At 41.4% G+C, this 14,750-nt stretch overlaps 1 protein-coding gene across 1 annotated transcript in view; it reads right to left on the bottom strand.

The window, feature by feature from the left end:
* Nucleotides 1-7,043: 7,043 nt before the first annotated feature.
* The window catches only part of LOC128709669 (homeobox protein Hmx), a 49,151-nt gene continuing 41,444 nt past the window's right edge, over nt 7,044-14,750 (bottom strand). Inside the window, exon 6 of the mRNA XM_053804675.1 lies at nt 7,044-7,247. Coding sequence (XP_053660650.1) covers nt 7,044-7,247 — 204 coding nt within the window. The remainder of the gene's footprint in view (nt 7,248-14,750) is intronic.

The raw sequence follows: 14,750 nt of genomic DNA on the forward strand, positions 1-14,750 counted from the left end.
CGGATAGCGTAGTGTTGGTGGAACGGCAACATAATAAAATATGATTCGTTCGCGCAATCGTACGCGAATGGATGGATGGCAAAGGGGTACGCTATGGAGCGGTACATTTTCTCACGTTTAATTGCATTAGCAGTTAATCTTGTTGGCCCGATTGATCGATTAGGCGGATTGGTTACAAAAGTGGAGTCGAGATAAATTTGTGGTCAAAGGGTGGATGGTCCGGTTAACGGTCACGGTGAGCAGTAGGACCATATTTCAATTCAGTTTGGTTGGGTGGTTAATCCATTTATGCTGCAGAAAGATTGGAAGCATGTTGGATGTAGGCATTTAATATCTGTGTATTAAATGACTAAGTGTATCGCCGATAATGTGAGCTGAACATGTGCTTACTTGAGGCAACCATTGCCATTGAAGAGATGAAGTGTTCATAGAATTTTTACAAATTTGGGAGCATAAGATGCCCTGGAATTCTGAGAATGGACATCAAAGGACTCTGTTAAACTCCAATTGAAAACGGACCAGCTTTTTGTAACACAAAACAGTAAGTGATCTCTGGAGTCTGCTCGGCTAACTCCGAGATTGCATACCTCAGTCAAATAATTAACATCTTAGCCCAACAGTGAGTGTAATGATCACTAATCGAAATATCTGATTGATATATTGAGCTCACCTATAGTACGAGACGTGAAAGAAACCTCCAAGTTTTTAAAACTTTGTAGTGTTACAACAATAACATCAAAAGCACATCAATCATGAAAGTTATTGCACTATTTTTGAAGTCTACAACAGTCAATTCCAGTATTCAGAGACAGAAATAACAGCAAATCGTGTGTGATATCAGCATTTGCGTCTGTCAAGAAGATTAAACGGGTCAGAATTGCTTTTGAAACACGAGAAGTAGACACAAGTGGTGTTATTTAATAATTTAATTGTTTTCTACAATAATGTATGTATTTGGTTAACACTTCCCATCCTACTTGTTCAAATAAACTCCGTCTAAAGAAGCCGCCACAAAACCTTCTAAAAATTGGAAAAATAATTAATTATGTTGCAATAAGTCCACCGATATTAGATGTAACTTTAATTGAGAGTAATTAATAACATTAAATTACAATCAGCATCACCCAGCTCTTCGATACGTCGCAGCGACATCTACATTTTATCGATCATTCTAATGTGGAACATCAATCTGGCGATTTCTAAGCAATTTGTTTGTTTACAATAAATCCCCGGGTCCGTTTGGCGATGATGAACAAGAAGCATTGCCACACCTCGGTACGGCACACCATCCGGACCCCTTGTAACCCAACGTTACAGTTTGATTTGGTGTCGCATCCCTGCCAATGCGGCCTATCACGGCCGTAATAAGGAAGCACTGATGTCTGTCTCGAGATGAGTGATCGGTTTTCCCGGGGTAAGATAAATCGGTGATGAATTGGGGTGTAATTAGAGTGACAGCTTATTAAATTGCACGCCAAAGGGAAACACCGCTCCGACATCGGTTCAAGCAGTAGTCTCTGCAAAAGCTGGCTTGTTCCCTTCCACTTTTTGGACGAGATCACTTAATCGGCCTTGCTATCCCACACCCCGTGCGAGTATGCCCGGGAAAAATGGGAATCCGTAGGGAAATGTCCTCCTTACAACCACGACCATCACCACCATTACGGTTGGGAATCAAAGTTTTCTACAAATTAATTGAATACATTTAGGCAACAAAAAAAAACAATCCCCCCACGAACCATCGCTGAACATGGACCGGAACATCATCTCCGCATCCATTCGGACGCTTCGTCGTCCATTTTAAAAATATATAAGAGACCAATTATTTTCTGTTTAAAAATCGATTATAATTTAAATGAAATGACGGATTTGCTCTTGTTTTGTGACTCATTGGGTCGGCTTTCTGCGGTCGGTAGGATTTGGGGTGTAATTATTTTTATTTTATTTTTGAGCGTTTTCCTTTCTTTCCCGTCGTTGTCATCGTCTTTCCCTTCTACTCCGACTCGAAGTGGAAACCTTTTTTAAACGGTTGCTTGTTGAGGTGCGGTAACATACACCGGTGGTGGAATAATTTACTCACACCGTTTGTTCGGCGTAAGCGTGAAAGAAAGAGGACAAAATCGCACCTTGCGCGATGACGTGACACACAACAAAAATGGCCGTTTAAAAAAAAAACGCTAGCAACCGCTAAATGCCCTGCTAGCAAGATTAAGGGGCTTTTCCTGATGAACGGAGGTATCGTTTTTATTTGGCTGCCGAAAACTTTGAGTAATCCCATTCGCATCGTAATTATGCACGACACACAACACCAGACAACAAAAAAGTACTCAGCCTGTAATGGTTCCGCTGGTGTTCGTTTCCTTGGTGACGGAGAAGGATCTTGTTCCTTTTGCACCTTCCAATGCTGGGTCGGTACTTAAACAATAGACGATTGTTTTCAGCACCATTAGAGCCACATTTAATAACTGAAGCCAGATCTTGAGGGCGTAATGTTTCGGGGGCTGGTGATGGTTTTGTTTGATTGCCTTTTTTCTTCTTCGTTGCGTTTGTATGATCCAGCACCATCAGCTAATCGATTCACGGCATTGTTGCAGGCTTAAAGGCTTTTCTTTTCTGGCTGGCACTTGCCGATGGCAGCAAGTTATGGCGTGGCCACTAATCTGTAGGGATGTTTTAAAATAAATATCATCCCATCAGCAGTGACACCATTACGTTCCGAAAGCGTTCAAATTAGATTGGATCGGCAGAAAAGCTCCATCGCCGGACAAAAACTGGGGGGCTGAAAAAGTTTGTTTTTCGTTTTGTTTCGCTTTCCCAATTGAAATAAGATGGCAATTTAATGGGTGAAATTCAGTTACACAAGTTTCGGTGTAATTGTTTATGTTTTTTTTTTTATGCCCAAATCAAGTTCTTAACACAGTATAAGCCGAAATCGGGCGATTGGACAAGATAAGAGCTCTCATCAAATTGTGGTAATTTTATATTAATTTTGCAGATGATGTGAAAACCCATTTTGGTCCTAATCACATGTTCAATCTGTGGCTAAATAAACAACGAATAAAAAGGCACTTCGGAATATGAATTTCATCTCAAATACATCTGTTGTCTAATAATCAAATTCACACCCCCTAACACGCTCCACCTTAACAACCCCCGGAGCGGTGACTCTTTTTTCGTTCTCCAGTTTGGTGGAGCCTTGATTATGCTGTCCCAATATCAATCATGAAGAATCCAATCAAATCTCATGCGAGATTGACGCACAGGTCAATAGATCTATCATTTTATATCCGTTTATCAAGTAAGGGGCTGAGGGCTTACAATATTAGAATAAAGCAGGATTTAAGCAACGAAAGACACCCGACAAAACTAGGAAAAACATACACCCAAACACATTACCATACGCAGTTGTCCAATACAAAGCAGTGGAAAAACTTTGAAGAAAACTAACCTCAAATTATGCGCAAACCAAACATTCGAATGATAAGTCAACATTGTTGCCAACAGCAACACATTGCAACGTCGGATGATGACGATGAGGATGCCGCTGGTGCTGGTGCTGAACAAATTTCCATACGGGGCGTACCAACCTTTACCGATGCGTTCAATATTTATCAACCGTCTTCGGGGTTGTCCAATCATCCGGCGTTCTCGCCCATCAAGATGACCGCCCGACTGCTGCATTCCATCACGTTTCACCACTCTCGCCGCTTCGGTAGCAGCAACTGTCACTTGAGAAATCCCTTGCCTCCTTAGACCAGCATTTTCTCGCCCACCAGACACAGCGCATCGCTGGGGCAATAAGGAATCAGTTCGTGACGAGACGTGCCTGCACCTTTGAAAGTGGATGATGTGGACGAGCTGTACCGGAAGCAGGTCGAAAAAGCGCCCCAGCCAGATTAAAATGCTACTTCCAGACAAGCGCAACGGACCAAACCATTCGATTATCCTTCCCATTTCCATCCATTGCGCTCTCGCACTGCCTGGCCAGGCGACGCAACCCGTAATAATGCCAAGGCAGATGTGCGGTGTGCGGAAAAGCTTTTGTGCAAAAAGTCAATCAGGATATAAATATTTTTCCCCTGGTTGGAAAATAATAAAAACGAACACAAATCAAACGCTCGATATCGGATTTTGGGTCCCTTTTTTTTTTTTTGCTTTCGGGTTTGCAAAACACAATAATACGATTTCGAAAATCCATCAATACCTTTCGGATGGTCTTTCGGATTGTGTTGGGTGCTAGGAAAGGTGTACATTTTGGGGTGATTTTACCAATTTTCTTGTTCTGCTTCTATTCTAATATGTCTGCGCGAATTGGTGACAATTTTTGGCAAATGCAGCAAACAACACACACGCACTCGCACCAATCATTCGTAGCACTCAGCAGTGCAGTTTAGCAGGGAAGATTAATTTATATCGTCTTCGCCGGGTGAGAGTTTTCCCTGTTCCGGGGGGTTACATGTCAACAGGCCGTTAGAGGACCGTCTCTCGTACACCCGAAAGACATTAATGATACGGCCATTGATAGCAATTAACTCGGAGTAAATTGATCCCATTCTGCTCAAAAAGGGACGCGAACCGATTTCGCTTTGTCGTACTGCTCGGAAACAATTAATTAATGGTTGTCATATTGGCAAAATGCATGTAACAACTGTTCATTATGCTGGAGATATAGCCATAAATTAGTACAACAAATAAGCGTAATTAGATCAGGCAGCGAAATTGAATAAGTGAAATAAAAATGTGCAAACATCTCTTAATGCTGTGTATGGTTAAACAAAAAAACTAACGTTTTTGTAATAGGTTCGTCTTTCAGCGAGGAAGTGAAGAAAATATATCGAAATTTCATTATATCTATTAATAAGATATTGCCGCCTCACTTCGGAGTCATAGCTGATCACATAAGAAAACTTCTGGCCAAACGCTATTAGGAGCAGAGTTTATTGTAAGGGTACGCATTAAAAACTGCCTTAGGCATCTTCCATGCTCCCAATACTTCAGCATCAATTTTTCTAAAAGTACCTAGGATATTTGTGAGTTTATATTACATCAGCTTTGTTTCTTAATTATTTGAAGGAGTTTTAATTTGGAGGATTTGGAGGGTATGGCAGCCTAGCTAGCAACGGTGACAAATGTACCGGCGGCAAATAATTATCAGCAAGTTATTTTTAAACTCTAGCGTCAACGAAAGCAAAGTCATTTTCATGAGACCAGAGTTCTATTGAAAGACATCCGACTACATCGTATTAAGATACAACGGCTGGACGTTACTACCATCATCAACAGCAGTCTACACAATTCTCGAAAATGCTCCAAAATGAATGCAGATGAATTTCTAACACTGTACAACTTTAGAGTGAACATCCATGAATTAAGCTTCCTAACCCAAGTCAGAAGCCAGAACGAAGGACAAAGGAAGGACCTTAGACAAGATCATTCGGAAGGTAAATCCAAAACAGATTAGCTAACATCAAAAACTGGTTTCCGGACTACAAGAAGATCATCTATTCTTACGACGTTGCACATTCTTGGTGAGCTTCTGTTAGACTTCATCAATGAGATCGGAATCATCTTGAAACTAGTAATAAACAAATTTTAAAGTAGTTTCGGATACAAAAGTCAACAAAACAAAAAATCGTGCTACCCAATTTCGATTACTTTCCAGTGTCTTTATTAAACTTTTGCTGACTGTATTGTTGGCGTACCGTTGACGTACAGTTTTGCTCACTTCGCTCAAACCCCCATCGTACTACTGGTGGAATGTACTGGGTGCTTTTCTATTCACCTCTTTCCTCAACACAGATTATGTTGCTTTTTTTTAATTTCTTTCCACTGTTGCGAATCGCAATTTCATTTAGTGAACTAAAACATTTGTATTTGTTACCTCCATTCCTTAGCATTTTTCGTGTTTGTCGCATTCATCTTCCCTGCGGAAAAGATTCGATTCAGACGATTCAAATAGATTACGTGAGTGTGTGGTGGTAAGGTGTAAAATTAAATGTCCTACTACTTTATACACCATTTCGCTTTGCCTTGCGTTTACTGTTTGTTTTGGAATGTATTTTTCGATACAGTTGCAGCTCAAAATTTATGTCATTATAGGATTGGCTTTGTAAAATTTATACATCGTTTTTTTTTGTTTAAAATCAGCACCAACAAAATGAAACGAAAGAGTGCAGAGTAAAGGAAGAGCCTTCCTGTTCTGGTAGCGTTTCCTCTTCTGTCTTATTGCACCTCGCATCATTGATTGATTTTTGAACAAATGCTTTGGAGTCTTCCAAACGAATAACGAACTTACAGCACAGAGAATCGTTTATTACTGTCTGAGCACATCAGACCTCGTTTATAAATTATATGGAATGCCTCGTCGTGGGTTTACAAGGAACCTAATCGTACACAATACGCTCTATCCTATGCAAGCTGCTTCCGATTAATGCTTTATCGTGCATAAAGTATTATCCCTACCGTACTGGTATGGCTTCCGCTAATTGCTACTTTTACTGTTTGTACACTAAAAAACCCCCAGCTTGAGGAGCATGTTGGGCCACCCTGATCCGGGGTGTTCAAGAAATAAGTCTCCTACAGAATAGTATGATAGAGTGGTAAAGTACATACATACAGTCGCCCATCGATTTAGACCCTCCCTCGCTCATGCACACAAACAATCATACATCATACATTTACATAGCGTCCCTAATTAAACAAAAGTAAGAAAAAAAAACAAACAAACTGGTACGGCATATCATGCGAGTAAGCTTCATCTGCTTCTTCCACGGCTAGCTTTTTTAGTAAAAACCGTGCTTCTGGCCCTGAATGGCTAAAACTAACGTGTAATAAATTCGATTTTTCATTTCGCTTCGTCTCTGCGTGTGCGCGTGTTTTGTGATGTGATGCTGCATCCCTTTTTCCCTATATATATACTTTGCATCCCTTTCAAAGCACCACACGTACAAGCACATACATGGTCGCTTCGATGAGTTATCACTGATAAGGTCGGTGATATAGTCTTACCCCTGGGGGGGTGGCGGACGCAACATTCGCTAATGCTAATGTCGCATGTCGTCCTCCATTCGGCAGCGTTTCCGTTGGTTGCTGCCGGTGTCGACTAGATCCAGGCTCTCGGAATCGGAATCCATCGGTTCGCTGCAGTCCCCATCGCCATCGCCCAGCTCTTCCTGTTTCCGTTTGGCCGTCGCCATTTCGGCCGCATGTTTCTTGCGCCACTTGGTGCGTCGATTCTGGAACCATACCTGGGAGGATAGAGAATAAGCAGAAACGAAACAAAAAACACTTTAATTTTGTTTGTCAAAATAATTTAATTATGTATGTCAAAAAAAAATATCTTCAAAAAAACTGCCAAACCATACCGATGGAAAAGAAACACAACCTCCCTATAAGACGGACAATGACTCGCAGTTTCTTTACACCGAATCCCCTTACTCTGCTCAATGATCATTATCGGCCTCATCAGCAGTCATGTTTTAATAATCCGCTTAACGTACCGCGGCAGATGCGAAGCATTTACACGGCGGCATATCGATCGTCGGCACAGATTTCAATGGGACGGAGTGTACTCACCGCACGATCTTGCGGCATAAAAGTATGATAAATCTCTGATCAACACCGGCACTCTGTGCGTGATCCCGCCGGCATAATATGAGATGATTGTAAGAGAAGTTTTAATTGTGCTTACTGGTGCGGAGGGACTATAAAATCTTGGGAAATACGAGAAGATTTAGTATGGAAGTGATGCATCTGTAGCTCTGGTGAGGTACTTTTACTAAATAAATACAATTCTAAACAATGCAGCAGTTGTTCATCAATTGATCACCAAACAATCACTCATTGTCGAATACAAATACAAATAGCAATACAAATGCGAGATCAGCAAAGGACACGAACACTGAATTCTGTACTAAAAAATGCACCAACACATCACCGACCTCTCAAAACATAACCTCAAAATGCATCCCGTTGAATGCTGCCAGCGCAACCAATGTAAATAAATACTCATTAATAATAAATTTCATCCCGAACAGGAGATGGCAGGAAATGGAAGCGAGTTGCTGATCCTGTTTCATCCCTTAAACGCAACTTCCCTGACAAATGATGGCAGGCAAGCCCACGAACGCAGAAGCGTCCATAATGACGGTGACAATCGGTTTGATCTGTGGAACTCGCGTCGCACCCCGTTCGCTGGATGTCTGACAGGTGTAAGAGCCTGTGTCCCTACACATGTATCGGTTACGGGACGCGAGTTCCAGCCTGCGCTTATGGTCGAAAAGAGTGTATGTATGTGTCGTTTTTTTTTCTCTGGGCCGGAAGGGTGAAAACAGCAGCATAATTAATCATCCTTCGTGGGCATGGTCGATGAAATGTGGCCACTGACCGTCAGTCTTGTTGGAGAGGGACCACGAGATGGAGTGGTGAGCTCAGTAGTAAATACAACGGACACAAGACAGAGAGAAAACACACGGCAGGAAAAGGGACATAACTCCCAAACTCATCGATTGACATGCGAGGCATTAGCGATTTTCCGGTTAGTGAACGATGGAAACAGATGAAAAAGTGTATCACTTAACAAAAAATAAAAGTAAAACCATCCGATGAAGCTGATTTCAATGAACAAACCGACAAATGAGAGTCAGCGGGCAATGCTCGCACTGGTGGTAACAGTTGGAACCGGCAATCGTCCTGTTGTCTACCCTCGAGCACGGATTTGTACAATTTGAACACAGAGTAAACAATAATTAATTGATTGAATATTGTAGCGCTAGTCTGTGTGTGTGTGTGTGTGTGTTTGTGGAACGATTTCTGGGGAAAAAACCCATCATTTGAACACAATTCCGCCGCTAGATGAGGAAGGTGAGAAATGAGAATGAACTCGTACGCAAATGATGTTGGATATTTATCTTGTGAACAGATCTTTAAAAGTATTATAAAACAATATTAAACTGTCTGGTAATGTTGCTAGATAACATTTATTAAATTTTTATATGTTTTGAGAACACTTTGTAGACTAATTTTACTTCAAATATTACATCTCACATAACACAACAACTCTACGCATGGTTTACGAAAGATGTAAAGATCAATTTAATTAAATCCAACACGCTCGGAAAAGTCCTCCACTTCAGTAATGTAAAGCCAAACCACCGTACCCAAGCTTGCACCAAGTACGATAAGTACTTTGCAGCTATTCTAGCCACCGTGAAAAGGTCACTCCAAGTCATGCAGCCAAAAACCCCAAATGGGATGGGGTTAGATGGTTGATATTCTTCACCAACTTTGCTAGAATGTTTCATACACTTGGTTTTTTTTTTTGGACAAAATGCAGCCAAATAACCGAACACAACACACGCTTTTATGAGCGGACCCCAACAATATACGCCAGCCGGAATGCCGGAACTCGTAACTTCTAAAAAGCCCTTGCGGCAGTAACGCTACGCTTTTGCATGTCACACGCAAGCTGAGTGATTGATTGCCCCGGAAATGAAGCGTTCCAATGATGTCTTGGGTCTCTTTTCACACAAACCCCCCCCATTTTAAGGGTGATGGGCTAGCTCATCTTCCCAAGTTTGGGAGAATGGAACGAAACCGTGGCACTTTTATGATTTAATCAAGTGCGATGCATTGTCTGTGTGTTTGTGTGTGGTTGTGGGTACTTGACATTATTTTCGGGTACATGAAGGACCGCTTTGCATGTCGGACGTGATGGTCTCTTTGAGCAAAAAAAAAAGAGATATTAAAACACACACACACCGAAATGTTTTTGCCCTGAGTTTCTGGTTCACCTAAATTATTCCAACGCTCTCCAACGTTCTCTCCAATGCCGTTGGAATGTCTCCAACACGTGGCATTGCTGGCAGACCCACTGGTGCACTGCTAATTTTCTTCCATTAAATCTAGATTATATCTTTCACCTTGGGAGCTGTCGTAAGCGCCTCCATTTCCACCCCAACTGGGACCCAACGGATACCCTCCCCAGTGCGAAACGGAAGCTGTGTAAATGACCATTAGCAGAGAGTTTCGATGTTTATGCTTGCGGTTGAATCGGTCAGCCTGGCCGTACAGTGCCCAAACCGTAGACTCTTCGCCGACACACCTAATTAGTATGCAATACTCACAAATGACCAAACACACCGGTGTCCGATCTACCACCAGAAACGCCTTGCAGCACCGTCCTGTTTGTGAATGTCGTGGGGCTGGGTGCGTTTTGTGCACGTGGTTGTTTTAATTTACTAGCTGTAACACGTGCAATTATGTGAGGGTGGCTAGCGCATTTAATGTCTGCCAGGCCAGAAGCATTAGTAATCTCACATTCGAAGAACGCTGGCCGCATTAAACCCCCCGTGGGGCAAGTGTAAAGATGTTGTGTAAAAGAGTCGCAAACGTAAAAATGATGCAACTGATTGTCCGATAGAAACATAACACAAACGACTACACACGGCTGTTCGCATTGTTTGGTCATTTTGCGCGCTGGTTTCAGATTGTGTTACCTCACCCACGTGCACCGATGGAGTTGTCTTACCGATTTTTATTCACCTCTTGCTTTCTTTCTGGAAGCCTCCTTTAATGTCCGTACCGGATATCCGGCACATACCCAACCGGATGGGGTGTTGGGATCCTTTTTTGCCTTCTCCACGTTCGCAGTGAAGCACGTTCGTAGTGGAGTGTATGGAGTGCACTGATTTATATTAATATAATCTTCATTCTCATTCCGATTGTTTCGTGCCAAAGTCCGGAGAAAGCAAATGGAACACATGTGGCTTTTCGGGCCGAGACAACCCTATGTTGCCGCTTCCAATCGAGACAAGCAGAACCACACACACACACACGCCACAATTCATATGCTCCCTCGTATCGTAATGGGAGCAATACAAAAAATAAATAAATACAGCCAAATAGACGAGATTTCTGCTCGAGGAATCGATGGAAAACGCCGGGAACGTACTTCGGGTACTGTAATTGTGACAACGCTCTCTGGCCACAGTTGATCATCGTTTTCCTCTTGCACGTAATTAAAGCTAATATAATTAATTTTCCCCATTTCCCCATTTCGCATCGCCCCTTCGTCTGTTCGCACCACCGGTAAAGGCACAAACAAATGAGTCTGCTCCTTCCAACACTCACCCAAGAAAGGAAGGTTTTTGGAGCAAAAAACAGGGCAACGTTTAAACAGGAACAGGACTCGATCGGTTGCCTGGTGGTAGTACAGCATAATTATTACTTTTAAATGTGTGTTTATTAATGAAGATTCATTAATAATCGTCAAGTGGTATTAATTGGCCCCTAGCAGCAAGGATTTGAAAGGAGCGTGTCGTGCGGTGGGAGTAGGGTTCACGTTTTTGATGGTAAAAGTTGGAAGATAACACAGATGTAGGCTTAAATGGCGATGCTGCAGGAGCAATGTTATTCATTAATGATGAGCTAGCTTCGTTGGCAGTTTCGTGTCAAGTGGTTTAAAAGGTTTTGCAGTATCGATTTCTTAAAGTTTAATAATTGATTCTAACACGTAAGGGATACAAGCATGCACTAATATGAAATGAAAAGAAATCTAGAACTCTTGAGAATTGGAAGTAACATTTAAAAATAATTTAAAGCGCCAAGGGAAAGGCAGAATAACGAAAGTAAAATCAACTTTAACTAAGAAGAAGTTCAATAACTTTTTTAATTTTGAAATAATTCAGCACTGTAACGGCAGGTGATTGTAACGAATATTAATCTACACTTTTCTATTGTTGGAAGCCAACTCCACAAGACCCGACAAACTTGCACAAACACTTGTATCAAAACTGTTGCAGCAATGGATTGTACAATAACTAGCAATTATACAAAGAATAGCAAAATGAGAAAGAGAGTGAGAGAGGGACATAGAACCACAGAACCACACAGCACAACACCGTGCATAATCATGAAAAGCATAAAACAACAGTCAGTAACACCACGACAGCATGGTGTCCGGGGTTTGTGTTTTTGTTTTTACGATATGACATCACTTTTTGCGTGATGTTTTTTTTTGCATTTAATTATGGAACAATTATGTTTTAGAGTTTTTTTTCATTTCGGAGTCCTGCCGCTGCCGTCCTCAAGAGTTTCGTGTTGAAAGTCACAGCTATGTAAATCTATTAAACTGATGGTAGCATTTTTCTCATTAAGTTTTTGTTTATGCTCCCTGTGATGTGTCTCACCATCCTGTACTTGAAGACAAGAGTAGAGAAGTGGAGATGGAAATGAATAAACAGTTCCGTACATCTCATTCTCCAACTTCGGGCACTTTTGGTGCCGCGATTTTTCGACTGAGCATTAGCCCCATTACCTAAGTTAACATTAACAGAGTTTTAGCATTGTTCAATGCTGGGCAGAATTTTGCACCTTCAAGTGTGCTGTACCGATCGATGCATTTAAATCATTTCATTCTTTTCATAACGGCAGATGTAAAGATAGCATAAAATGATCGTAAAAACAATTTAAATTTGAATGAACAACAGCTATTTGCAGTAAATGGGATGACGCGCAACTACATCCATGTCTATGGTTTATATGTGTCTTTCCGGTTTTATCACCTAACGGCCATACCCGGTGACCCTGTGCTGCATTCCATAGCTGCTGCTCGTAAACAGAATGCAATCTTTATGGCCACCTTCTTCGCGTCTCCGTGGCCTTCTTCCGTTCAGCAGGGACATAAAGGGCGGAAAGAAACAACCGTACTCGTACGCGCGTTCGTTTGTCCGCTGGGTCCCATTTGCTTTCCTCTTCGTATCAGTCTCCTCCAGGGAATGCTATCAATTTAATGCAAACATGCTAACCCGCTGTGCCGGTTTTCCATTTAAGTGCGCTCCTTTGCTCGGGGAAAACCTTTCGCTCCATTTCGGGCCCTTTTATGGATCGGTTATGTGGGAAAGAAAACACTACAAAAAAGAGAATTGTGCAACATAGACATAGTACACAATAGAGAGAGAGAGCATGAGAGAGAAAAAATGGCGAAACGAATTGCTTCCAAACATCTTTTTTTTCGGGGCTATGATAATGTCCGGTGCAACACCAGATCATGATTCAATGCACACGAGGCATTGCCGATTTTTTTGCTTCATCAAATGGAATGCATAGCGGTTGGAGAGACAATCATACATGCGAGGCAATCGAGGCTAACGCCAAATGCAAAGGGGAAACCGTTATGCGATGACCAATGGCAAAATGGTTGTCATTCCGATGCGACGATAAAGTGGCATGGCATTCAAAACCAAAGCAAAAAATAGAAGAAAATATTGCTTCCCTTTTGGTACCTCCTTTCATTTTGTCGGACCCAAATTCTTCCATTTTCATTGCAGTCCGATTTTGAGTGGTTTTATTTCTTCGCTCTTCCAACTACACAGCAAACACAAGCAAGCTGCCATTGAAATGGATGACTTCTGTGTGCCTCCGTCCCATCATGGCGAAAATGTGTCCTTTTCATTCATCCCAGCAGACGACATTTCCCTTCCACGGGCCACCAGTTTCCACTCCAGTTTCAATTTATTCTGCTCGAAATTTCGATCAAGATATGCACCGAATTTTAATTGGTTTATTGCTCTTGCTCACATCCCTTTCTCATCGGTGGAGTCGGGTGGGTTTTGTTGTTTTTTTTTACAAAATATTCCATTTGTCTTTTCCCCAACATTTCCCCAACAACAATGTGAATCCATTTGGATTTTAGTGAGCTCCAAACGGGCTTATCCTGAATGCTTGCTTTATAGAGCAATGGCGCCACGAATGATGTGTGCTGGTGGTAGTGATCGTGCATCTTGCAATATTATTGCACACCTTTACTGATGCAGTTCCTCTGGCACTCGTTTGATCGGTTTCCATCCCTGCACTAATTGATGTCTCTGCTCCAGTTGGCTCCAATTCGTTATTCATTTTTATTACCGTCGAGTTATTCGATTGCGAGATTTCGATCCTTAAAATTTCAAAATAAGTTTTCCATAAATTGTTACATACAAATTTAAGTTATACATAAGTTATATTTAAATTTTCAAAACATATTTCAGGTGGTAGCAAAACAACAAACTGATATTCTAAAAATATAATTATCTCATATTTGTTACATTAAAATTCCCGGGAAATTAAAAGTTATTCGTCTCTAGTTTCATTTTATATCATTTCCATTGTGCAGACCACCCAGTTTGAGCCAGAGATGATGATCTGCATTTTAATTACGGTCGCGTTTAAACTTTTGCCGTGAAATATCGTTAACGGAACAAAGCAAAACAACTTCTCCGCCATCCGCAGCAGCGTTCTATAACTGCATCTTCAAGAACTCCACCACCCATGGGGACCCACCCTTGAAAAAAAAAGACTTGTAATTATGATTCTTGCTTTATGAATTGTACCGAATGAGATTAAAAGTTGCAGATAAAATTTGAATGCAAAAAGAAAACAACAACAAACACTTAAAGAAAAAACTACCCCCTATCGTGCTTGACCCTTTCGTTACAGGGTAAAAGGGTTTCAATGATAAACCATCCACCACCATCCAACGGTAAGATAGCGAATTAAGAATGTATGTCTTATTCGCATGTATAACAAGGGACAATGTTCGAAGATGAAACCCCCCCCTTATCTTCATAACCCTTTTTTTCTTGTTATACACTCTGCACTTTTTTATGAGTCTACTATCATTGCGCAGTCTGATGTTTTTTTTTATGGTATGCTCTTCGTTTTTTTTTCTCTCCGCTCAGCTTTAACTGCGTAGTATTTCATTAAGCAAAAGG

The sequence above is a fragment of the Anopheles marshallii genome, chromosome 2, assembly GCF_943734725.1.
Source record: "Anopheles marshallii chromosome 2, idAnoMarsDA_429_01, whole genome shotgun sequence".
Taxonomy (NCBI): domain Eukaryota; kingdom Metazoa; phylum Arthropoda; class Insecta; order Diptera; family Culicidae; genus Anopheles; species Anopheles marshallii.